The sequence below is a fragment of the Nipponia nippon genome, unplaced genomic scaffold (genome assembly GCF_047370975.1).
Source record: "Nipponia nippon isolate SJK-2023a ecotype South Korea unplaced genomic scaffold, ASM4737097v1 scaffold_3, whole genome shotgun sequence".
NCBI classification, from domain to species: Eukaryota; Metazoa; Chordata; class Aves; order Pelecaniformes; family Threskiornithidae; genus Nipponia; species Nipponia nippon.
The window spans coordinates 9,000,917-9,026,827 of NW_028262347.1; the positions used below are offsets into that span (position 1 = coordinate 9,000,917).

A 25,911-nucleotide genomic window follows, 5' to 3' on the forward strand; every position below is an offset into this window, starting at 1 on the left:
CAGGAAGACCTTACTGCTGACTGTCTGCATGCTGGAGGTGAAAGAGATCTGATCTGATGAGCAGGAGCTCATTGGGTGAGATGACGGAGTAGCAGGGCCATCTGCTGCAGAGCCTGGGATATGAGCTCTAGCTTTGGCCTGCACATCTACTGACAGGTACTCCCTGCTGTAAATTTATACCTGGCCTTTGAAATTTCTGCATCTGTAATCTGCTTGTGACAGCAGATGCATCATTTGTTGGTCTGTGCTCCATGCAAGCCTGGCAGGACACTGAGCTTTGAAGTGGACTTTTGACAGGAAATATTTATGGCTAAATCCCAGAGCAGGGACCGTGCAATGCTGCTGTGCTCAGCAATGAGGTGACATCTGCCTGTTGCAGACCATGACTTTTAAGCTCTTTCCTACTTGGGTGGAACAGTTGCAATGGAAATAGTCCATGAAAGTATGTTCCCACCAAGGAAGTCACTGATGTTCAAGAGTAAATGAGAAGGTGAGTTTGTGTTTCTGCTTCATATTATTTGAGTGTTGACTGGGGCAGAGTGGGGAGGAAGAGAAGAAAGAAAATAAACCACACGCGAACTTAGCACCAGGCAGGAATAAAAGTTTTGTCATAAACTCTGGTGGATGAAAGGGGACAAATCAGACCTGACTCACAGCCCTTTTCTCATTTCGAGTAGTCATTCTGGTTAGCCACAGGAGAGGATTTTGCCCCGTATAAGCTAGGTTTGATGATACAGGCTTTTCTGTAGAAGAGCTGGATTTCTGAACATAATACAGGAAGGGACATGGCAGTGACTCTTGTAGCTGTGGAGAAAGAAAGGGGTAGGAAAAGACACTGAGTACTATAAACACATGTGTTGCCTAAAATTTTTAATGATCTGTTTTCCAGGGTTACTACTTTAGCCAAATTCCTCTCACCATTTGCTGTGGAGATTCGGGAAGTTGCAGAAGACAGGTGGACATGCAAACACCCCTAAATCCAACCTCCCTCTGCCCATACGCTCCCATGCCAGACTTGTGGCACAGTTAGTCCTGCAATACCATCAGCCCTGCTAACTGTGCAGTGAAAAAAACCGGAGCCCCGTCCCATGCCCTTGGGTAACAAGGCTGTCATCCTGGTCCTTGAATGTCATTGCTGCCCTTCCTCACCCCTGGACAACCTGGTGCCCAACACCCCGGAGGAGCAGCTACACCAGGTAACAACATGTGGGGCACAGCTGTGCAGGACCCTGCTGCTTTATCCCAAATGATGGACACCCCTTTCACACTGCCCATACTAATGTTCACTGTCCTGGCACATGTCAAGTGTTGTGAGGCTTGAAACAGCAGCTGTGGACAATGATAACAGTGCTTTTCTGTGTCATCCTGGTGGCTTAAAGGAGCTAAAAAAGTTAGAGCTGGTTGCTCTCTCCCATGGAGCTCTTTGCTTTTGCTCAGCACTTCTTTGTTGTTTCGGTAATACAAGCTAACAGCCTCTTGAACTAGCATCTCTTTATCAGCAGAAGAGCATCACTATTCAGAACATGAAGTGCTGCACTTGTGCCCTCAGGAGGGAACGCAGGGCATGGGAAGATCAAGAAGATGAACCAGCCTATACCTCTTTGAAAGGCCAAACAAGCACTGAGATGGAGTGAGGGTGTTTATATAGGGGCTGGGCTTTGCATTCTCAGATCCTGTTGCTGGAAGTGGGAATCAGGCATAAGCATCTCTTTTCTCCCTTTCTTAAAAGATTCAGGGTATCACGACATTTCTCGTATATGTCTTATGGAGTTGCAAGAAAATTATGTGCTCAGTGTATCTCACAGACAATAAGGAATGAAATCTCACCCTGCCTTCGTGCCACACTGCAGTTCTATGGAATTATTTCAATTTAATGAAAAAGGAGAAAAAGTAGGACCCCAGAGACATTAATGAAATACTTGTCACACAGCATGTCCGTAGCAGTGGCAGCATGAGAGTGCACAAATCCTGAACAGTCCTCTACTCCAACCCTGCTGTTAGCTGATCCCTGAGTATTTCCCTACAGATCCCATTATTGCTGTGCCAGAGAGTCTCACTTCAGGCTTACAGCTAAATGACAAGTGAAAATCTCAGTTGCTCTATGCGCCATCTGTAGTCAATAGCAAGAGATGTAGGGGCAAATCATATCTTACGTGGGCTGCCTCACGTGGGTTGAACCGCAGTCTGTAAGTGCTGATCCCCTCCATTAACTGTAATCAGAGACCAACCAAAACTAATTCAAGTGTGTAGGGTGAATGTCTAAAATTGCACAATCTCACACCAGTCATAAAAATGCACGCTATCATTTACTCAGACTGGTGTGTTTGAAATGCGCCATCACCTGTTCCTGGAATCTGGGAGAATACATTCAGGGCCATTTGTTGGGTTTTTTTCATAGCAAGCTGCAGGTTTATGCATGCAGGGCTCATCTATCTGTACCTCTGCCTTTCAGCAGAGGAGGCATTGCTTAAATAGCTGTGTGTGTGCGAACATGGTTATCACTGTTGTGGGTGTGGATCACTGCCTAGGCTAAAGAAGTAAGAAAATTCCGAATCTAACTTAGTTATAGTGTACCTTATGGGCTGGTAGCTTCCATGTCATCCTCTCTCTGTGCTGGGGATATGTTCTCAGATTTGGAGCTGGAAATATGAGAGCATCACTGATCAAACATACCATGCTGCAGGGTCCTGAAATTGTATTAACAACACACCCAGAGACTTTCTTCAACCAGAAAAGAGCACTTGGTTCCATGGAAATCAATGACGAGTCTTGTATGTATTAAAATTTCACACTTTTCCAAAAGGAAGAAGACATGGGAGATTTGCTGATTCTCTCACTACATAAAAATCACTCATCTGCTTTCAAAAATCACTGACATTAAACCATGGATTCACATTATAATGGAAGAACTGATAACAAAGAAACAGGAGATGAGCAAATCATTCTGTAAGCTAGGAAAAATGTATACGGAACAAAGCCATTGGATAAGAACTTGACAGGTTTTTTGATGTTTTAAATTGGAAATGAAAATTAACTGAAACTAAAGTTCTTCAGAATTTCAAAGATTTCCGTGTTGTTTTTAAAACAAATAAATTTGATACTAAAAAGAGCCTTCTGTGTTCAAAATTGCAAAGTGACAAATTTTGATTTTTTTTTTCAGCTTGAACAGCTTCAACTTCCAGTTCATATAAAGTATAAAAGATATTTCAATCAAGATGAAACTGATTTTTTCTGGCTGTATCTAAATGAAAATTTCGTGGAGTTTTGGTCAAAGAAAATTGTGGTTATTTTGACTTTATGTCTAAATGCTGAGTGGAAAAATGTTTGGGTGCTTAAAAAATCTCTGCACAATAGAAAAATGATTATGAATCATGTACTGGAACCAAGATTGTCCAGTGACAGACTAAAGCTGGACTCTGTTAAGACTGTATGCATTTAAGCCCATAAAAATACCTGGAGTGTCGGAAAAAGTTGCAAAATAATTGAAGTTTAAATTACTGAACGGTGAACTCGTTTGGGTAGGCTGTTACAGTCCTCAAGTGTCTCCCTGGCAGGGTCAGAAACATATCACACACCACTGCCATCCCTTGTGATCAGTCTACCAGGAATCAGCTTCTAGGAAGTGCTGTGCTCCTAAAACCTTTTGATTTCAACAATTTCAGGACATTCAGGTATCTCTAAGGATAAGTGTAGGCCAATGAGAAAATAGTTTCTGTGTATTGAGTACTGTGTGGAGGGGGAGGAGAAATGACAGTTCTTATTTTCCAGAGATTTAAAGCCTAAAAGATTGATTCATTCTGTCTTGTGCTGTTGTCTGTAACACAGGAAATTAATAAATAAATCAAGTGCAGTTACAGCATGACATATGATATATATACATTGCCTATGCATCTGTATATGTCATGGTATGTGACTATCCTTACTGATGCACCCATCTTCAGGAGACCAGGTGGCATGACGTGCACAAACATCATGTTGCTCAGTCCAGGAATGTTGCTTCAGCTGCACTGCATGCAACACTCAGATGAAGGTTTTGAAGCATCTCAACTTCCAGCTGCTCTCACCGAGAGCATTATTTTTTCTTTATGACTGAATCTATATTACCAGAGCATGCCCAAGCTCCTGGGTCTTCCTGAATCACCTTCTGGGGGATGAGTTAAGATGTAGGACATGACCAGTCCCATCTGCTCCTCCTTGATTTCCATTGTAAAGAAATCCAGGCATGTGCTCTAAACAAGTAAGCTAGCAGGATGCTGGGAGACCAGGGGTCCTAAGGAGCTCTGCAGCATGTTCTGGGAAGTATGGTTACATGTACCCAAGAAAGTGGGGTACTTGGCTACACCAGCCATACCCCACTGGGAGTGAGAGAAGCTCTAGGGATGCCATCGGTAACATCTAGAGATGGTCTATATCAAGTGCTGAGAAGACCTCTGAAGGAGGGAAAAGTTCAAGCTCCAATCTGACAGTTTCACATAGTTTCCAGTGTTATTAATGTTGTAGCATTATTAAGGGTCTCTTGGGACTGAGTATGCTGTATCATACACATATTTATCCTTCAATTCCTCTTGGAGCTAGTTCTCATACAAAGCACAGCATGATGTTTCCTTACTATCAACTCAGTAGCTGAGAATATCAGTTTAATAATACATTGAAATGCAAGTTCAACCTAGAAGCTTCAGAAGAAATTTAGACATGTAACAACAAAAAGACATGATGGTCTCTCTACACATTACTTGGTTCCCCTGTAGATCTATTTAGCCTTGCTGTGGTGTAATATTAATAACAAACCTAAGCTCAGCCACATGTGAGGGCAAACCCAGAGATTTCATGTGCTGCACAGCCAGTCCCCATGAAGTTTGCTTACATCATTGCCAGATCATTCACTCTGTCTCCACAAGCCTCCTGTGCATATTTCATCTAGCTTTTTATACTTTGTCATCAAGCTTAAAGATCTGTAACATAGGCAATGGCACTATCCCACATATTTAAATATTTTATACTGATCTGGTTCTATTGCAGAAATCATTGCTTTACTATTGCAAGGATATTAGCCATTGACCAGAGTCCAGCTATTATGTAAATTCATAAAAAAAACGAGGAAGAGAAGGCTAGGTCTTGGCATAGGAATAGTAGGCGATTGCCTAGTGTAGCAGGTGGTGAAATGACCATTGGCCTCCAGACACGGCCAGCTGAAGCCAAACTGGCTGTGAATGAAATGGAAATTGGTGTGTGGAAGTAGGTAACATTTCCAAGACCAGCTGTTGCCACCTCTACCTCTTCCTTCTGCTGGAAACAGGAGGAGCATGAAGCTTGTTTTTTTTAGGGTTCTCACCATGCTCCCTGTCCCTCTTCTTTTTTCTTCCTTCCTGTGACAGGAGTGGTCTTGCTTGGCTACCAGTCTGGTCTGAACTTTGACAATAGGTGCTACTGGAAATTCATCTGGCTTTTACTGTGACCAATGAATGCTTCATTAATTACAGTGACATTCTGTATGTACCAAAAGAGAAGTTATTACCTGTAAAGTTTACTTTCAGGAGATAATCTTTGTACAGCTTCCTGCCATCCAGATGCTTCATGGCATCACAGAGTTTGGTGGTGTTTGGACACAGAGTCCTCTGCATTTTATGCAAGGCATGGGCCATCGCATACACGGCATTCACAACAAACATGATCTTGGATTCTTGCTCGTAGTTGGAACTGTTGATGGTGAAGTGCTTGTCACAAGCCTTTTTATGTGGTTTTCGGTTCTGGAGATTACACTGGAATTTTTGCTCCCAGAAGTCCTTGAACCAGGGATTGCGTCTGTTATTGTAAGGGCTGAGGCTTTGGAAATACCTGTCAAACTCTTTAACTGGATGGGAAGCAAGTTCCAAGGTTATTGCCCCAGAGGCTATGTGCTCATTGCCCTTGACAATACTCTCTTGTGCTCCCCATCCGTCGCTCGCAATCCAGGTAAAGGAAACGTTGAAGCGGTTGGCAGCTGCAATGAGCTCCCGAGAGTCATCGCCTCGCATGAAGAGCACCACCACTCTTGCGTTGGGTTTCTGGAGCAGCTCTCTGATCACACCATCATAGGACTTCCTGATGTTGGACCGGCCCACTTTCTCAGAGGTGGCGATGCAGATGTTGCGGAGGCGAGCTTCCTGCTCGAAGGCTTCGATCCCTGTCTCCCCGTAGTCTCCTTCTGAAGCAACCGTTGACACATAAGTCCAGTTGAAGTACCTCAAGATTTCAGCCATGGCTTTCGCTTGGTAGAAGTCAGGGGGCACTGTCCGCGCGAAATAGTCATAGCGGGATTTGTCGCTCAGCTTGGCACTGGTGGAGGCATAGCTTATCTGGGGGATCTGGAAGAGTCTGAGCAAATTTGCCACCTAGAGAGAAGGGGGAGAACACAGATTTTTAAAGTGTGGTATTTATAAAACTGAACAGAAAAATCTAGGGAAAGGCATAAACAGTGGTTTTTAATCAGAGGTGTTCTGACAATCACAGATTAAGGGTGTTGATAGAAGATGTTGATAACATACTTCGGTGAGAGCAGTGCACCGTACATATGCAGAATAGCTGTTCTGCTGGCCAGTTAATTCCCAGAGTCCTACTGGGACTGTAATGGACCTTTTATTTCTGTCAAACTGAGTCTGTTTAAAACAACAGAGAATTTGACACAAATGGACAATATACTTCAGTCTCAGCCTGTACTCCTTACTAAGGTCTAGGGATTTGCACGCCTTTGCTGTTCATAGTGTGATTCATCTTCTCCAACACTCATTGTATTTGATAACCAAATGCACTAATAAGACATAAATTTCTCTTTTATGCAAATATCACAGATATACATGTTCAACCTTTCACAGAACTTTCTAACCCGACTTATTGAAGCTCTGAGTCCCCACCTCTCCTACTTTTTACTCTTTTAAACTCTTTTCTGAGCTGTTCTGACTGCAGTCCTCCTGAGATGGCATATTTGTTGCATGTTAGTACTCCTCAAGTGCTGCACAATATTGTGTTGACCTACAGCTTTTCATAAGTAATAAAAACTTTTAATAATCTCTAATTGCCCTTCTTCTGTGATTTATGTTGTCCAAAGTCCTGGCTTTTGTGGTTTTTTTTCATATGTTGCTATGTCCCTTGCTTAAATATTCCCAAATCTACTCCCTTACTCTCATAGAAGTGCAGCTCCTGATAATATGTGGAAAGAAATGAAGAAAGGTTATGGCATTTTTTTCCTGTGATTGCTTCTTAAATGACAAAAGGAAGACTTTGGAGATCTGCTCTTGGTGCATGGAAGTTGTGTCCAGTAAATTAAATTTAAAGCTGATCTTGGAGTACAGCCTGACAAAACTGTCTGAAAAGCAACAGTGTACTTGAGGTTCCTAAGGGAAACTTATTAAAAATTGCCCAATCAATTAATTTTTCACATTTTCCCCAAATGTTTCTCTGACCACAGACTGTGTCTGTGAGAGTTCAAAGGCAAAGGACTGTTTTGAAAAAAATGTTGTGGAACAAGGCAAATTTTAGAGGCTCAGACGTCAGTAGCAAAATAGACAGTCTGGTAAAAAAACCCAAAATAATTCTACTGCTTTTCGGCAACCTGTATCTCTTGGGATTTTATAGATTTAGATTCTGTCTTTTCTTTAATGCTGACACTGGACCAGTGGCTTGCTGGGGTCCGTCTCCCACTGTAAACTGGTGTAATCTCTTGTCTGGGCCAGACTCTGCTGCCTAACCATGCATGCACAGTGCCTTTTACAGCCCTCTGAGCTATCTGAAGCAGGGAACTTAAGGATACCCTTGTCCTCCTGTCCTTCTGTGGCACCAGGGAAGAGGAGGTGGGACGCCCTGGCATCTCAGGTCTCTAGGTGCCTGCATCTGGGGTGCTGAAGCATGTCTTCATAAAATAAACCACTCATGGTTGTTTATTTTTATTTAAACCAAAATAAAGCCTCTTCTACACGGCTTGGAAGGAATATCCTGGCAGGAGCTTCGGCTAACGCCCTGTGGTTCTGCCTATGGGTATAGGCACATGGCTGGAAAGTGTTGTGGCTGAAGAAGTTACTGTCCCTCAGGAAACAGCTGATGTGTCCTTAACCCTGCTACATGGTAACATGAATTAAACTGCCTTATGCTGGAAATGTGGGATTTAATTGCCATTGTGGTGACTTAAATGAAGAGCTTCAAAGCAACGCAGTGGGCTGAGAGGTTTGTTTTGTCACTGAGGTGCAATGGATGCTCTGAGCACTGTTAAGCCTCTCTGGCTTTGAAACTTTTGATTACATGCCTACATATCCACATGGTTTGGTTCACATGTCCTCACTCAAAAAGAGCACTTTGATTAGGTAATAAGAGTGTCCTCGGTGTAGCTATTCTGGAACATTTCTTGCAGAACCATGTGGGCTGGAATTGCTATTCTTGTCTCAGTTTATTCTAGCAGGAATTATTTTATTTGAGCTAAACCATAATAAGGATACGCACACATATTGTTCTGCATTTTTCCCCCAAAAGTGGCTAAAAAACAAGTCAATTTTCTTGCTAAAGCAGTGCTATTCAATGTGTAGTCAAGCCTTCAGCTCACAGAAGGATACCCCTAACAAATATAGCAGCTTTTCTATTATTTTTTTTTTTCATTTAGTCTAAGCAGCAAAAGTATCCATATGCAGGGAAAGAGAACAACGCCCCCATTTTACAAGGGGGCCCTGAGCCTTGGAGGTCACTATGCTTCTAGTGTCCCTGCAAACTGCTTGCAATTCTGCTTCCTGTGCTCTGGGGAGAAGAAAGCTTTTCTGTGGCAATGCCATTTACTGTAACACTCTTCACTGCAATGCTGTCCAGATGGTACGTTTTTCATAGGCCAAAAATAAAAAAAAATAGGAAAGTGAGATTAATCATAAAGGATAGTGACCCTGTTGTCCCTGAGAGCTGTGACTGATCATGGAGTTCAGTGAAGTTGTATCTGTTATTAATTCAGATCAGGAAACTCTTCTGGAAATTCTGAAGTTGGGGATTTTCTGGAGTATTGTAACATCTTGATTTTAGGGACTAATTTTTCAAAAGCACTCAGGTTTCAGGCATTTATCTCATGCAGCCAGTTTCAGAATGGTCCCTTTTTCCAGCCATTTCCATGCTGATCTGAACATCTGATTCCGCAAATCAGGTCCTGATTAAATGAGCAACAAGATAAGGGCACAGGTAACAGGTTCTGGAGAGGAGCTGATATCTAAGGCTATGTTTATTCTGTAGTGTCTCAGTGTAGTAGAGGACAGTGCAATGTGAACCAGAGTTACGTGCACTGAGATTGAACCACCTGAGGCACACCTGCACCGTAGCTCCCTTCTGCCTTGGGATGTGTGCTACAGCTTCAAAATTGCAGTGTAGATCCAGCTTTTGCTAAGTGAAATAATCTATTTTGGCAAAGCTCCAGGCAGCAATTTAATCAAGCCATGGTGCATGCAATTAGAGCCTGAAATCCATATGTTGACACTTAAGTAGCAGTAGTAGCCTGTTTTTTTTGCTGTCAAAACCAGTGGGTTTTGCAGATGCTTAGCACCTTTGAAAATGAGGCTGGATGTTCTGTATCTGCAACCTAGAACAACTGCTTTGCACAGCTTGCTGTGAACAAAGCGTGATGATATAGTCAGCTTCCAGCGTGATGGGAAAACTTTATCTGCCCTCATGCTGCTGGGTTTATTAGTGTAGCCACTGTCCTGTCCTAAAGTGTCCACTTCCCAAGCAAACCTGGCTCTCACCCAACTGCTAGGATGGTGAGTGATTCATAAGGAGCTGCCCAATGTGAGTACGGAAGAAAGTCCAGTGTGAGCCACGTCAGTGACAGTAGAAATACTTGTGGGAAATTGCCAATCTAGTTTATAATGCTGAAAATTGCTTCATAATAACCACCTGTAAGGAGCTGGGAATTAGGTACAGCTATGAAACACATGAATCTGGTTTCTGAGTATATAGGTATAAAGAAGAAATTTTTTATGATGAGGGTGGTGAAACACTGGAGCAGGTTGCCCAGAGAGGTTGTAGATGCCCCATCCCTGGAAACATTCAAGGTCAGGTTGGATGGGGCTTTGAGCAACCTGATCTAGTTCAAGATGTCCCTGACAGTTGCAGGGGGGTTGGACTAGGTGAACTTTAAAGGTTCCTTCCAACCTAAACCATTCTATGATTTTATGATTCTATATTTCTGACCATTCAAGAGTCCTGATGATAGATGGGGTCAGATAGGTAACACCTATATGTCTCAGAAACCCATATATGGATTTATTGAATCCCATTACGCATTTTGTCTATCCTCCATAGGACTTTTTGTGCTGGCAGTAGGATTTATTCCAAAGATTTTGGTTAAAATTTTCCTTCTCCGTAACAGCCCAGAGGGTGCTACATGCATTGTTTGAATGTGTACAGGATTGGGGAGCACAGGAAACACCCTGGAAAAAAGAAAAATCTCAAAAATGCTAGAACAGGTAGGGTTTCTTCAACACAATACACAAGTGCATATCACACATTTGTTGGACAGAGGAGGCCCCTTGTTAGATGACAGTGCTCTCTGCACTTCTAAAATTTTACCATGTGAGAATCTCATGGCATTTAACACAGCTTAATGAATCTAATTTCACAGAGCTCCTTTGAGACAGGCAAGAGCTCCCGTGGCTGTTTTGAACAGACAGTAAATTAGGCTGCTGAGCAGAATGGGATTGAGGCAAAGGAGGTTTGTCTCTACTGGGAAACTGGAGAAATCCCTGTCTCTCTGAACTGCAATCTGTCCTAATAAAGATTCAGTTGCTGCCTTTGGTCACCTGAAAAAGTCTTGAGGATAAGTTGCTTGTCCAGATTCCCACAGCGAGACCATGGCAAAGCCATGTCCCAAGGATTTTCTAATGCCCGGATCATTGCTATAGCACAGGAGGAGAGCTTTTACTTTGAAGAAATGTGTGCTGCTGCCCGTGTATGCTGTACCTAGTTCCTAAGTGATGGTAATCTACAGTGTGGGCTTTTTTTTATAATTTGGGCAGCTGTAGGTCAAACTGCAGCTAAAGCATTTGCTCTAATTAATTATTTGTTTTAATTGCTTATTTGACTTTTTACTTTTTCTTAAATCTAAAAATATTTTAACCAAATTTTGGCAGAAAGTGTCATTTTAGAAAGGCAGGCAAGAAACATTGGTTCTGAATGGGCTGGAGTGTGTGTGTGTGATAAATGCTGTACATAATAAACTTAATGTAAAGAATAAATGAGGTACCTGTCTCTAGTCAACTGCCTACACTGGCTTGTACACTCTCCCCGTGCTCCCAGAACCTGGCTTGTACATTTTATGTCAAGTTAGAACCTCCTTTCAATTTATAACCGTTTTCTTCCATCCTCGTCATGCATCTCAGTAAAAACACTTGCTTTGTCTTCTTGAGAACCAACTCGTATATAGTAAAAAGCTGATATTATTGGGTTCCCACCAAACCTTCTCTTCTCCAAGCTAAACACACCCAGTTCCCCCCACCTCTTCTTGTAGGGTATGTTCTACAGACTCTCCTCCCCACAATCATCTCTCTCTTTATTAAATCTTTCTTTTCTTGGGGGACCCGAAGCTGGACATAGTATTCCAGATGTGGTCCAATGAGAACAGAATAAATAGAAATAAATAGAATAAATAGAAATAATAGTTTCCATCTATCTACTGGCTATGTTTCTGTGGATATTGCCCATCACACTGTGAGCCTACAGTGCTGCCAGATTGCAGTGTTGGCAGTGAATATGAACAATACCGAAGAGAGAGGCTCCACCATAACTTTTTCTGTCTTCCTGGGATTCAGTAGGCTCAAAGGCAGGGCTCTCACCTTGGGGACAATGTGACCCAGTGTGACTCAAATTGGGTACTTCTGACATACTCACATGATTTGGGAGTATTTGGGAGGGGGAGATTTCAGTGATGAAAATTGAGCTGCTCAACAAGAATGCAAGAAAAAACTTCCCTCCAAACTCTGATTTGTTTTCAAAGGGAAATTAGGAGCTTAAGTTCCTTACAGGTTCTGGGCTTGAAATACCTCTATTAGCCTGAAATTTCCATATTCCATTTAAAAACTGTGGGTGTTATGCCTGGGATATTATAATAAGCACTATGGAAGACAATCTCTACACAGGGGCTATGTCACCACCTGCAACAGAAAATGCCCATTTGGATTCAGCTGGCCTTCAAGCTCTGACCCCAGGAACTCATTGGCAATGCCAACATCCCAGTTCTTTTAATTGTTAAAAGTCAGTTGCAAGGAACTGAGCCAGAAGCAGTGAAGTTATTTAGGAGTCCCAACCTGGCTTGTACTCCTGTGTAATTTTCTGACACATTGCAGGGCTGAAGCGATGGTTCCCGTCAGCTTTCTCTCTCTTTGGTATTAAAAGGGCTGTTTACTAGTTAGTGAGTGTTGTTCCTTAACAAAATTCCTTCCAAAAGGTAACTCAGGAAAAACAAATTCATTACCAAACAAATAAAAATGTCTGGCGCTTTTTGTTAGCAGGGCAAGGGGAGAAGACAGCAGTGTTTTCATCCTTGCTCTTCTCCTGAAAATTTTGGCAATAAAGCTGGAAAAATACAGCTAAATATTTGCAGCAGACTCAATAGCTGTCACATCCAGAGAAACAGTGTTTGAACAGTGAAATAATTGCATCTGCACAATGAACATCAGAAATAGGGAATACTGTCAGAATAACATCTAGGATTTGTGTGGAGGACCCAGGAATTTTTATATGCGTGTCCTGTGTAATAAAAAATAAACCAAGAAGGACATGTAGAGAAATGTTGTACTCGGAGAGAAGAATTGTTTGGAAATCTTTTTTTCTTTTTTCCTGCAGGGGATAGCACAGTGAGCTGTCGCATATGCACCCTGCCTCCATACAGCGTTAACTGTTGAAGTGAAGTAAGCTAAGCACTAAGCTGGCACACTGAGAAGAGATCTGTGCAGAAGACCTTGCTTTGCATGAGGAGTGAAACTCTTCTCTGAGACTTGGTAAACCTGACTGTGAGTGACTCGCGTCACATTTACACATGATGAGAAAAGGGACTAAATCTGCGGTTGATGGTTCTAAAAGCACGAAATAGCTTCTGGAGTTAAAAGAGCCATCACTGATAAATATGGTTATTTGAGACTCATTAGCTGATGCATAAGTCCTAGTCACAAGGGACGGAATGAGTGTGCGTGATGTCAAGATGTCCCTAACTAGTTCCTATCTTTGGCCACTTTCTCTTGTAGTTACATCCTTTCCCACTTGTAACATGGTAGGGCTCCTTCTGTCTTACTTGTGATCTCATGGGTTACTTATCCATCCCTTTAAAACCATATCATTTCCCTTTGGCAAAAGGAGAAAATACTCACACTGAAGAAAAAAAAAATCCCAAACTAAAAAAAACTGCAAAGGAATCAGTTACCTTGGGATTTTCAAAGAAGCCAGCCAGAGGAAGGTACTCACATTTCTTTGAAATCTCTAGGAAAGACATGTCCAGTGCTGTTTGGGCACTTTGAAAATTTCAACCCAGTGGCTGTTCAGTTTCTGAATGTTGGATAGAAACAAAGAGAGGAACAAACAGCAAGGATCTGTCTGAGAGGTAGCAGAGGGAGGGAAAGAACTGACATAAATAGGGAAAGAGTTTAAAGGAGGCACCAGGAAGTCAGCAAGTGCATGTGTAGCTTAAATGCTGGTGGTAGGTGGCCCATCTCACAGAACAGATCTTTTAATAAGGATTTGGTTTAGGTTTACAAACACAAAATCACCAGATGCTGCTGCTGCACAGTTGAATGCAAAGCTCTTCTACAAGCACAGCACAGATGGCATACATGGTCTGTGGTCCCTGGTGAACCCCTGCAGCCCCCTGCGCATTTCTCCTGCCCATATCCCTGTTGGGTCTATGCACAGGGGGACAGAGCCCCATATGTTATGGGTGTTGTTTTTTTTTTTTATGTAGTTCTTCTAAGGATTTTACATTATTTTCAGTGATTATGAAAGTCACAAGCTATTGTTAAGACTTATTGGTTGGAAGACAGTTTATCCTTGGAGGAAGGAAATGGAGGTGGTTATCTTTCAGGTTCCATGAGCCTTTGGAAGACTTGTGTGGCTAAGGAGAAATGACAGCCAGGAAAAGATTGCCAGTAAATGAGTACATATTCTGAATTTGATGCCAGATGGTTACTCACTTCAGAGAGAGACCTTAGATTTTGTGATAGCAGTAATGTACCTTTAAACCTTCTCGAGTGGTTTTGCTACAGTTTACTTGAGACACAGCAAGGAATTCAAGAGAAGACAGCTGGGTACTGGTTTCTATTCTGCCATTTTTTCTGGATGAGGTTCTAACTTGGGAATAACTTTCATGACCGTGATCTGGAGGTCTTGTGGGTTGGTAGCATAAAGGAAACTTTACACAGGGCTAAAGGCCTATATCAATGTGAATATAGTGGATACGGAAATGTAAAGCCCAGCCTACCTAAGGGAATGTCTTAATGTCTCTAAGGGAGCTGACTGCAGGGAATGGACCCCAATCTTCATTTTCAGAAGATGGGTCCAGTTTTCAGAAACAGAGAACAAATCCAGCACTCGAATAGTTGTATTCCTGCTTACACATGCATATTCCTGACAGAGCTGACCCAAGTACTTTAAACACGGCATTTGCTATGCAGGTGCTCCTCTGTGCAAATGAATCATGCTTTTTTCTTATCCTTTTTACAATGTCATTGAACATCTCCAAGGAAATTATGTTTGAAATTTCTGTTGTAAACTAAGAGAGTGTGGGTAATCTGGCTCAAATGAAAAGCCATGAATCCAAAATAAAGTCCTCCAAACTTTGGAGAACTCACCTTCTGATCCTAGATTCAGCTCAGGTCAGAATTTTATTTCATGAAAACAGCTTTTTTTACATGAGCTGTTCCATTGACTGAGAATCCTGGCTTGGGTTTTGAGGGATCAAATGCTGTGCAGATTGGGCTTACTGCTAATTTAAAAACAACATCTGAAAACTAATTATCCAGATCATCATTAATGATAATAGCCTAGTCTGACCACAAAATAGTTAAGCATTCTGCATTCTCTTGTTGTTTTTAGTCTCTGCAAAAAGTGCCTATCGTGCATAATGTCTCAGTGGGGAAGGTGTTCATTGCTGATTTACCAGCAAACTCTTTTTTCCTTCGTAGAAGGATAATGAAAGAAGCAGAAATCTGACAGCAGGAGCATCATGAAGTGATTTGGCAGACAGCTGTCCAGACAAAAGTCTGGAGAGGGAGGGTGAAAGGAGGAGAAGAAAAGGTATTGAAATACAATGGCAAATTCACAGGAAGAAAAAAAAAAAAGGTAGGAATAATTTCTTGTCTGAAGAGAACAGCATGGTTTATTTTAAGGCTAAGAAACTGTGCTGTGGACTTTACGATGTCTACAGCTCTCAGGCAAAAGAGAAACTCTTGACAGGGCTACATCTGGAAGCACCCAGCACCCTGAGTGCTGTTTGAAAGCACGGGGAATGGGGATGCTAAGCCTTGCACACACGCCTGCTGAAGTGGTTTGATGTTCCGCGGTGGTGTGATTCCAGTTGCTACTGGAACTACTCTGTACAGGTGACTGTCTCTGAAATTTAGTAGTCTCTTCTGGTGTGGCACCAAAATGCGTGGCTTTAATGCTTTGAAGTCCTTACATCTTCAGGCTTGAGTCTGTAATGTCTATTATTCTTGACAGGGATTTTCTTTTGAAACAGAAGTCATGACTGGCTACCTTAACAAGACAAGCAGAAGGGGTGAATGGCTTAATGACATATTTTCTAGATAATTTGAAATCTAGAGGAAAGCTAGAAAAGAGAGACTGAAGGAAGGCAAACCCAATCTATGTCAAGGGAAAGTAATCAACTGAATTTTCTAGCTGGAAAATCCTCTATGACACATTGAATGGCTTGTGAGCCTATTTCTTTATTTTTCTGAAGAACTGTGTAAGGAAGATCTCGTGTTTGAACAACTATTGTTAACTATAGGGAAGCTGTATAAAGTAATATTAGATATGACTATTGTTTCATCATCCCTCATAAGTTTTGAAAATTGGGCAACCTACAGATATGCATACAGCTATACTGCCATTTTTCACGTGTACTGAATGAGAAACTTTCTTATCAGGACTTTGCATTTCCATGCAACAGCTGCTCCATACCCAAGCTTTTGGAATTGAAGCACTGGTATATATGATGTATATTCAGTGTGTATTGCGTCCAATCTGCTGCCTCAGATATGGATTTAGTCTTACATCAGTGATCACCAGAGACTGGCTTCAAAGGGACAGATTGACAGATGTTGTGCAAGAGGCCCCAGGCCATTTTAGGAGCTTGGTGTGCCTGCCTTAGGGTTTCTGGGATGGAAGGAAATATCTGTATCATTTCCTCGGCTGTAACTACTTCTATGGATGTGCCTTTTAGGCTACTTCATGTCAATTGGAGACACTTGAGTTTAGGGTGGACTGAGAAACAGACTGAGCAGAAATGACTAGACTAAAGATACAGCAAAACCACTGCCACCTCTCCACCAGCAGAACAGGGCAAGTGTATGACGTTTCAAAATATTTTACCAGCCTTGAGATACTTACAGCTCTGGGAACTGCTGAGACAGAGGTGTTAACTATATGGAATTTCCTTATTTTTTCTAGTCACTTCTTGAACTCATTTAGTTTTTAGCATCAGCAACAACTTGTCTTTTGCTGCTTTCACTTGATGTACCCTTTGTCTGATTGGAAGAGACAATGAATAATTATTCCCTTAACACACAGTTTGTGTTGCCCAAGGTTTTGTAGCTATCATCTCTTCAGATTTCATTTTTCCAGCCCTGGAATTTACTTTTTCTTTCTGCTTTAAGTGATCAGACCCGCGTAACTGGTGAAGGATACATCCCTGATATGCTAGCTGGTCCACAGTGGGACAAACCCATGCCTAGTATTAGAGATGGCTGAGGCTCTGCTCTGCAGAAGCTATTCTCTTGTGGTATGGGTAACCATTTGCCCATGTATTCCCTACTATGAATACACAGACAAGCCACACACTGGAGCACAAAAGGGAATAAAATGTAATTTGTTGAAATGCTTCTTCTGTGCTCATGCATGTCTGATGGAAACTGCCCATGCTTCCAAGCTGATGGGATTTAATGCCTCGACAAGAGCAGGAGCCGGTTCCCTAATGAGCATTGGATGAACTCTTGGCCTGTTTATGAAACATGTAAATGAGCTCCATGAGCTTTCTGTCACTGCTGGGATAGTCTGTAGTACAGACGAACATTTTCCTCCTTTGACACTGATGCAGTAATTAGGGCCTGTACTTAGTCTGGAAAATCATATTGCTCATAGTAGTCCAGCACTGTCAAAACTTGGTACCTTTGGAAACCTACAGCTGACCATTAGGAAATACAAGATGCAGGGTCTTAGCTTACCTGAATCTGGGCTTAAGACACTGCTCACTTGTGCTTACGAGTGATGTGGACTGGCTTGTTTAATTTAACCTAAAATAATGAGGTATATGTAGATTTGGCAGCTTCAGTGAAGCTAGGGGGCATTTTTGCTCATGGATAGTGCACACTGGCAATGTTGGGGAACTTTAGACTATCTGAGGGTGCACTGCCATAGGAGTACCTCTGGAGAGGAGAAATACAGAATTTCTGCTAAAAAAGAGGGCATATATGTTCTTCATGTTCATTGAATGTAAAAAAATGCCAAGGACTTAAAGTTTTATCATGAATTTATAAAAAATGGGAAGCCAAGACCAAAAAGAATCAACATTATGTTTAGTCCCCTGCAACTGAAATCAAGCATGCAATAAAACCATAGTTGGAAGGATATATGGAGCATTTAACCCATCTGCGACTTTACACCTTCGCAAGCCATTAAATACCCTCCAACACCCTACTGAGACCAATATCACACAATCAAAAGCTGCAGTTACAATGTGCCAGAAGGAGGGAGCAAGATATACTGAGGGCATCTGTCTTCTGTGCTGGACTTCTGACAGTGCTTACACTGCACTCTGCCAGGCAACATTTCCTGGCAAAAACTGTCTTAGTATGAACTATATATGGAAACAAAAGGAAAGACAGCAAATTGAGAATCCATTCAGGAACTGTACTGCCTGCATGGGATATTTGAGACCTTGCTCATTGAGATCAGCAGAATAATTTTCATTGGCCTTGGTGTGCTTAATTAGACACTAAAAACTTACAATCATTTGGTCAGGTGTAATTTAAGTTTCTGCTTAGCATGCCATTTTTTCTTTATTTCAGCCTGGAAGTAAGATAAGGATTTCTTATGCCATTTCAAATCTCTATTATTTAAATGACAAATGTTATGTATGCACATGGCAGGCATACATACATTCAAAAATAAAGGTGGTGTAATTTATTATTGATGTGAAAGCAGAGATCTGAACTTACAGTTGTAAAAGTCTCATGAAATGCAAAGTTCAAAATAAATACTAAGACTTTTGGAAACTTCACATGCCCTGAGGATACACCATAGCTAGACAAAGTGGACAGCTGCCAGAGGTTTAAACTACAGCAAGTGTTTTAAAGAGTGAATCAAACTAATATAAATTCAGTGCAAATTATATGCTAGATTGACCCCTAGGGTAGTGATCGAGCTAAGACTTGCTTTATTGACAAACTTATGTAAGCAGTGGTTCTCTCACAGGAATTGCAGATGAAAGTTTCTCACCTGATGGAGCTCCTGTAACTTACCTGTATGGAGACGCTGCTATAGGAACCGCCTATGACTCCTGCAATGAGTAATGGTAAATTCTCTTGAATAGCATACGAGCCATCAGGACACATATACTCTGTTTCATCCACTTTAGTTAAAGATGCCCTGACGAACTCCAAAGACTGTTCTAAGGCATATGTATCCCTGGAACATGTGTCCAAGATGTGAACTCCAAGCTTAATTCCTGGCAGCAAGTAGTTGTCTCTGTTGATTTCATCAATGGCAAACAACATGGCCTCCAAGCGCTGGATGCCTCGGTCTTCATTGATTCTCCCACATTCTTCTATCCCGGTCCCTTTTTCATTGATTGGGAATAAGCCACCTAAGACCAGGTCTCCTTCTATCTTAATTTCCTTCCTTACAAAGCTGTGGTCACTTAGGGAAAGGAAAACTCCTTTGGAAAATAAAGCTAGCGCAAGGACTTGGAGTCTGGTGAACATCTTCATTGGTCCTGTTTTAGCAGCTCTAAGAAACATTGGTGGGAGCAAAAGTGCTCTTCAGTCCTTCTGATCCATTGCCAAATTTGAATTGCTGTCCCACAGGCCAGTGAAGAACAAGCCAACAAGTCTTTCCACTGGACCTCTAAAGAAGAGATGGAAGGAATTAGAAAAGGCAAAAGGATATGTGAGCTGTTACAAAACTTTTAGCAATAAAACATTCAAGAGCAGTGTTAAGGGATTGCTGGATAACATAGAAAGTAAGAAATACATTTGTCTTGTGTTCTCATAGAGCACTTTATTCCATTTGCTTCATAACTGGTTACAGGCTAAGCATCTACTATGACAGCTATGGACAAAGACCACAGACATATGGGGTGATATCTCTGATGTTGATCACTGCTCAACAATGTTTTACATTTTGCAAAGACAGAGGCCACTTCTGGCATTTTTCTCATACCATCCTCTCCTATTCCATCCTCTCTCTCTTCTGAACTTGAAATCTTATGTATTCTCATTCACTGTGTCTCCAGCTGCTTCCAGCCTTCCCTTAATAAATTTTTCTTTTTTTTGTTGATTGCACTCTACTTACTATTCGTTCAGCTATAGCACTGTCACAGTGTTATCCCCTTGCAGTTAATTTTTGCTGAACTCAGCATTTGGCCTTCAGATCCAAAGTCTTTTGCTGAAGTCCACCTGCCCTGCCTTCCTTTACTAGCCTGCTCACCTGGTGCAGGCAATGAGAGGATGGAAGAAACCTCTTGGGGCTTTACCTCTATTTTTGGGCTGCGACAAATGTTTGAAACACAAGAGAAGCCCTGTTTTACTAGGTGAGAACTGAAGACTGTGTCTATAATAGAAAAGCAATCAAGTCCTTGCCATACCATGTCACTGTTAACATGCTCCCTAGGACGATTTTGACTCAGGTCAACTAGTGCTCTTCTAAACAGTGCCTGGGCATGGCTCATGGATAAGCAGAGACCAGAGACCATTCCCAAGAAACAGTTTTGATGTGGTCACAGTGTTTTGTCCGTTTCATGCTGGTTGGCATCACCAACAGAGGATGGTCCGTGGTCCATTTAGTTATTAGCACTGCAGTTCTGCAAGGCACTTTACTAAGTGACCCACCCAGGGTAGTCTTTATGTGGAAGACCTGGAAACTGATTCTAGGTCTCCACAAAATGCCTTAATCACAAAACCATGCCTCCTTAAGGCACAAAAGATTTTCTTGCAAGCAAATTAAGGTAAAAAAATAAAAGAGACATGAAAGAGAAAAAGAAGAGACATGACAAGGAGGAATCTCATATTTGCTTAGGGTATGAAAATGTTTACGGCTGGACTTGCTCTCTTTAACGTTAATCACAGTTCAGTGCTCAGATCAAAGAGAGATCAGAGCAATGATGTATGTAGTTAGGACATGATTTTACTTTCACTAAGGTCAAGACAGTTTGCCAATGTCCTTAAAAGGAGAAAAATCAAGCCTTAGAGTGAAGATCATGTTGTAACAATTTTGTAAGTAAATATGCATACTCAAAGTCTATTTATGCAACATAGATGCATGATTTGTCCATAGACTCCTTGTCAATATCTCTTCAAATATGACAAAGTGGCTGCCTTGATCTCCGAATCCTCAGATAAATCAAATGTGATAATATTTAAATAGATCACTTTAATAATTTATTTCTGTACTTATCTTTTCCTTAACAGAGTATATATTATTATCACAGTTGCAAGGTTATTTATAATTTAGAAACACTTAATACAGAGAAATTGAAATAAGCAACAATTAAGATTTAACACTGAATGATGGGTGAGCACACTTATTGCAAGACAGTTGTTTATCCTGGTACAATTTCAATGTTACTGTACCAAATTGTGTGAAAGGATGTGCTTTTTATTCATATTTAGTCCAACATTGTTCTCTCATAAATTAGTAATGTGTCAGATGCACTGTTAAAGGTCTTTCTCTGTTATCCTAGTAACGTGTGTGTAGTCTGAGCTGCAGGCTGTCTCAGCAGAATTTTGCATTCAGAAATAAGTGATACATCAATGGAAAACAAGCTTCATCATCCCCCTGTGATCTGCAAGTAAGCTAGTTTGCTGATCACCTGTGGTTTATTAACCAGATTCAGAAAATACATTTTCTGGTAATATTAGGAGGAGTAACGAAGTAACTGTATTCAGCACTGTGTCAGACTTAGTACTATAATTTACCAAGTATTATTCAAGTGTATACTGGGCATATAAAATGGTGATACTATCCCATTGGAAATAATTAGCAGACAAAAAGGTGGCATTTGTCACATAAATGGTTGTGTGGTTAATAATTTAGTCGAATCGACTTCCATTGTTCTCATCACTAATCCACCATTTGGATGAAAACAGGACTTGGGATTTTTTTTTTAATGCAATATCCATCCTATTTATTTCTGTAGCTTCTGTCATCACTGTATCTCAGCAAATATTCATACATTTATACTTACAACATTGGTAAAATATTTATTTTTCCTGTTTTACACTTGGCAAAAAAGAGGCAGAGAAAGATGAAATGAGATTCTCAGAAGAGTCTAAATTCAGATTTTGTTTTACTCGGCATTCACAATCACTATCAGACTTTGAAAAGGTCTCTGCTTCCCTTTAGGAACTGAAGAACATGCTTTCAACTGTGCCCTGCACCCCCTGGTTGCCACTGAAGCACTGACTCTGAAAAACTTCCTAAACAAGCTGCTCTCTCTTCCAAGCCCATTCTTGAATGATTTATCGAAGGTCATCAGCACAGCCAAGAATCAAACTTTGATCTTTGCCAGTGCTCCGCTGATACCTTAATGATAAACCTCCCTTGTTTCCCATTGCTCCTTCTTGCTTTTATGTGAGTCTTTTATAAGGTCATATTAAAACCAGCCTGTTTTCAACAGCTCTTCAACACTTCCAAGAACAACTAACTTTGCCGAAGAAAAGGCTTGTAAATGGGGTCCTCTAAGGTTTTCTAAAACCTGCCTGGGACATGCCTAGAGCTACAGTGGATTTACCCTGAACAGCAAGGAGGCTGTTCTCGTCCCCCTGACTCCTTCATAGGTGCTGGTTTCTGCAAATGGCATCACCCTCCACCTTGCATCATGTCTGTGTCTCAGGGGTCTATGTGCCTCTGATACGTCAGCAATAAAAGCTGGAAAGGTACTGAAAATTATTTCGACATTGCACATAAAAAGCGTATATGTAAAATGAATGATGCTATAGCGAAACCTGATTTTCCCTGCAAAGACAGAAAGGGATTTCTGTATTTTATCAGTTAAGCTCGTTACAGTGGCCCGGCTGAAGGAAACCAAAAACAGTCATGGCATGGCAGAGGATCAAATCCAGCAGAAGTCAAGGAACAATCAGAGAAGGTGAAGACTGGGAATAGGTATGATCATTTCTCTGTTTCTTCCTTGCTGTTTTCTGTTGAGAGCACTGGTCTGAAGGTGTCCAGGCATATGAAGGGAGAATATGGTGGGAACCCCACCTGGGTTGGAGAACACAGATGACTGATCCCACCCTATCTGGGGACATACTGCTTGGTAAGGGGTGCCCACGGGTGAGGGACATCCACTCACACCAACCACCTCAGCCTCCCCACTTGGCAATTTCTGTGAAGCTCTGAGCTTTTCACAGAGGCTTTGAAACTGTAGGGAGACACCACACATGCAGAGTCCTGTCCTGCTTTCCAGGAAAACATGATCATCTTATCTTACGTTTTCAAATCCTTTGTTTAGAAATGGGCGACAGTTACCAAGAATACAGCTTCAGGTATCAAATGTGCTTCTCTCCTTCTGCAGACTCGGCAGCCTGTGCACTGTTGCCCACGTAGCGGCATCGCAGTATCCTGCTGAGGAGCAAGGGTGCCGTGCACAGGTTGGTGAGCAGAGGCATTAATGCAAAGGCTGGTTTGTCAGGGGAGGTTTCCCCTTAGGGCTGTGAGGGGGGGATGCTTCCAGGAGCAACATCTTCTCAGCAGTGGGACTCTGAAGGAAGCCGCAAGGCAGATTTGAGTGGCTGGTGAGCAGCGTCACTATGGTGACAGTGAACAGACAGCTTGATGTGAAGAAGGCAGGTTATTTTAAAGCAGCTCGCAAAGATGGGCTAGCAACTCAGTTTCTCTCCTGTTCTCTCTGGCATGTACCTCCCACATGCTTTCTCTGCAGCTTGCATAACTCACGACTATATATACAAACATTTTATACCTATTCCAGGCTAATACAGCCCATATTCCTCCCCTTAACTGTGCTGAAGGTAGCACCCAGAGTCGAGATTTGCCATTTCCTAACAAAAGTGATTTTATTACACTAACCACACCAATTTGGCTTTGCAGTACCCTCTTTTACTAAAAGCATGTTTTTGGAACATTTCAAAAAGAAGTACCTGTTGATTAACTGCAATTCTTTCATTTTTCATTTCTATTTAATGTTTTAACTCCAGCTACAGGCAGGGTTATATTGTTCTAGGTGTCCTGTTAATATTAAAAATACGTACACTCCAGCCCTATAGGCTTTGTATCCCTGGTGGAAATAAAAGTAGACCCTAGGTGTAGAAGCAATCCAAATATCAAAATGAAAAATAGACAGAAACAGGCAGAAGGATAAAGGTTTCCATGTCTGGATCAGAAGGCTTCTGCCAGCACTTCCCTATTTGAGCTTTAGCCAGCAGCACTCGCCTTGTGAAACACCTTCAGTCGGCACTCCAGAGCCCTTTGTCTTTCCACCAGCAAAGGTCCACAGGGGAGAGCTACATCTGCTCTTGTGGGACACTGTCAGCACTTCCCTCAGTAAAAGTAACTCACATACTTGTGTCAAATGGCAGCTGTGCTGCTCTTGTTGAAAACAACCTTGCCTCTTCGTCTGAATAATTAGTTTTGGTGGAGTATTTCTGTGCCTGTAAAAAGTTGATTGAACAAATCCAGTATTTCTTGGTGCAAGTTTGCTTGTTTACTAAGGATGTACACATTCTTGTTTCTGTGAAAGCAACTAGAATGAGAAAGAGGATGTCTGGGTTTTCCACATTCAGCATCTCACCGATATAATCTCCAGAACTAAATCTGTCTTTCCTGGCTTTCTTCCAGGGCTATATTCATGACAGCTCTGATCTTCTGCAGGCTTTCTGTTTTCAGCTCACAGAGTAACTCCACCTGTGCTATCGGTTCAGGAGTGAATTCTTATTAGGCTAAGTGTCTTCAGTCTATTTCTCTAGGTGTCAAACTCCAAAAAGAAGTGCAGCTGAATCTTTCATTTAGCTAGATGACTTGTAGGTCGAGTATAATTGTTCATACGTCAATGACAATTTTGCTGATACCTTTCACCATATCAGCACCAATGGTTGGCATTGGAAGTCTATCCAACAGCTGTAGACTTTCCAATTTTCCACTTATAAGGATGAAATGGGAAACTTTATTGAGAGCTGAGGTACTTCAGATCTCCTAGCTATTTTTCAACACCATTAACTAGCAAATGGGACAATCTACATGACTGGGCTAAAACTCAGGAGGGTTTTCCCCTAACCTCTGCCATGTGCTATATCCTAAATTCCCCCACATTTTTTCCCCTTTGCAGTATTTTGCAGGGCTTGTCTGTTTACGCAGCTTTCTGAGAAAGGATGCAACAAGAACTGACGTGGGTGCTGGAGAAGATTATGTTTAGCTTTATTGTGGGTGGCTCCCTCTTGGCAGTGATGGATTTTTCCTGCATTATTCAGGACTATAATGTGATATCGTGGTGCCTGAAGCCATATGTCAACTTGGTATCACCTACCACCCTTAGTAAACTTTCTTTGGAGGAGGCCTCAGTGGAAGGTCACAAGGGAGGTTCCCCACGCCTGTGCTCCTGTAGTACATTACAACATTGAAGTTAACAGTTCCATCAATATATCTGTCTCCAAGGAAACCCCATCAGAGAGAGATCTTTCCCTGAGCCCTCGCTGTGCCCTACAAATCTTGTCCTAGGGAAGCACATTTCTAAAACAATTCTAGTTTTGGCTCAAAATTCTGGCGCATCTTTCAAGACTGACACGAGTTAAATGCCATGATTTTTTTCTCTCAGAGATCACGGATAACTTGCATAGCAGCATTACTCATCCAACACATTTGGCACATTTATATGTGCTCTGCCAGAAATTGACCTTAATGCCTGATGAGAACTGCATGGAAAGATTAGATGTATCACTTTATCAGAAAAAAAGTGATGGACAAGCTTGAGTCTCGTTACCAACTATAATTAGAGACGCCGCCACATCTGGAAGAGAAATATTTGTAAAGGAAGCCAAGCCTTACTGTGACAGATACATGTCAGGTACACAAATTGCTCACATCCTGGTTCTGTGTAGCTGAAATCTGATAGCTTAAATCAGGAAGTAAAAAAACAAAAAAGAGGAAAAAATTGCATGGTGAGGTAGAGAAAACAACTAAATTTCTTCCATGGAAATGGAGAAATTTCCTTCATGAAATGTTAATCTGGTGGTGACACATAAATTTGCTGCAAATGAATCAAAATGCTTTAAATTTCAACTGCTGGGTGTTATATATCAGAATTTTATTTTCTTTCCTTGGGAAAAATGACAAAAATGGCTTTACAGCTAGGTGATTTTGTGCGTTTCATTTCATCTTGGAAATCCATACATGAAAAACACTAACTAATACAATTACCACTGCCAGCAGCATAAGAGTACAAGCTATACAAGTTCTTTCCATGCCCAACATAACGTAGAA

The 25,911-nt window shown here is 41.6% G+C and overlaps 1 protein-coding gene across 2 annotated transcripts in view; it reads right to left on the reverse strand.

Annotated features, from left to right (window-relative positions):
* Positions 1-25,911, reverse strand: part of GRM3 (glutamate metabotropic receptor 3) — a 108,931-nt gene that overhangs the window by 28,424 nt on the left and 54,596 nt on the right. For both annotated transcript variants that reach the window (XM_087766370.1, XM_087766371.1), the window contains exons 2-3: positions 18,720-19,323; positions 5,516-6,371 (exon numbers count right to left, since the gene is read on the reverse strand). In XM_087766370.1, coding sequence (XP_087622496.1) covers positions 5,516-6,371; positions 18,720-19,217 — 1,354 coding nt within the window. In that variant the 5' untranslated portion in view covers positions 19,218-19,323. The remainder of the gene's footprint in view (positions 1-5,515; positions 6,372-18,719; positions 19,324-25,911) is intronic.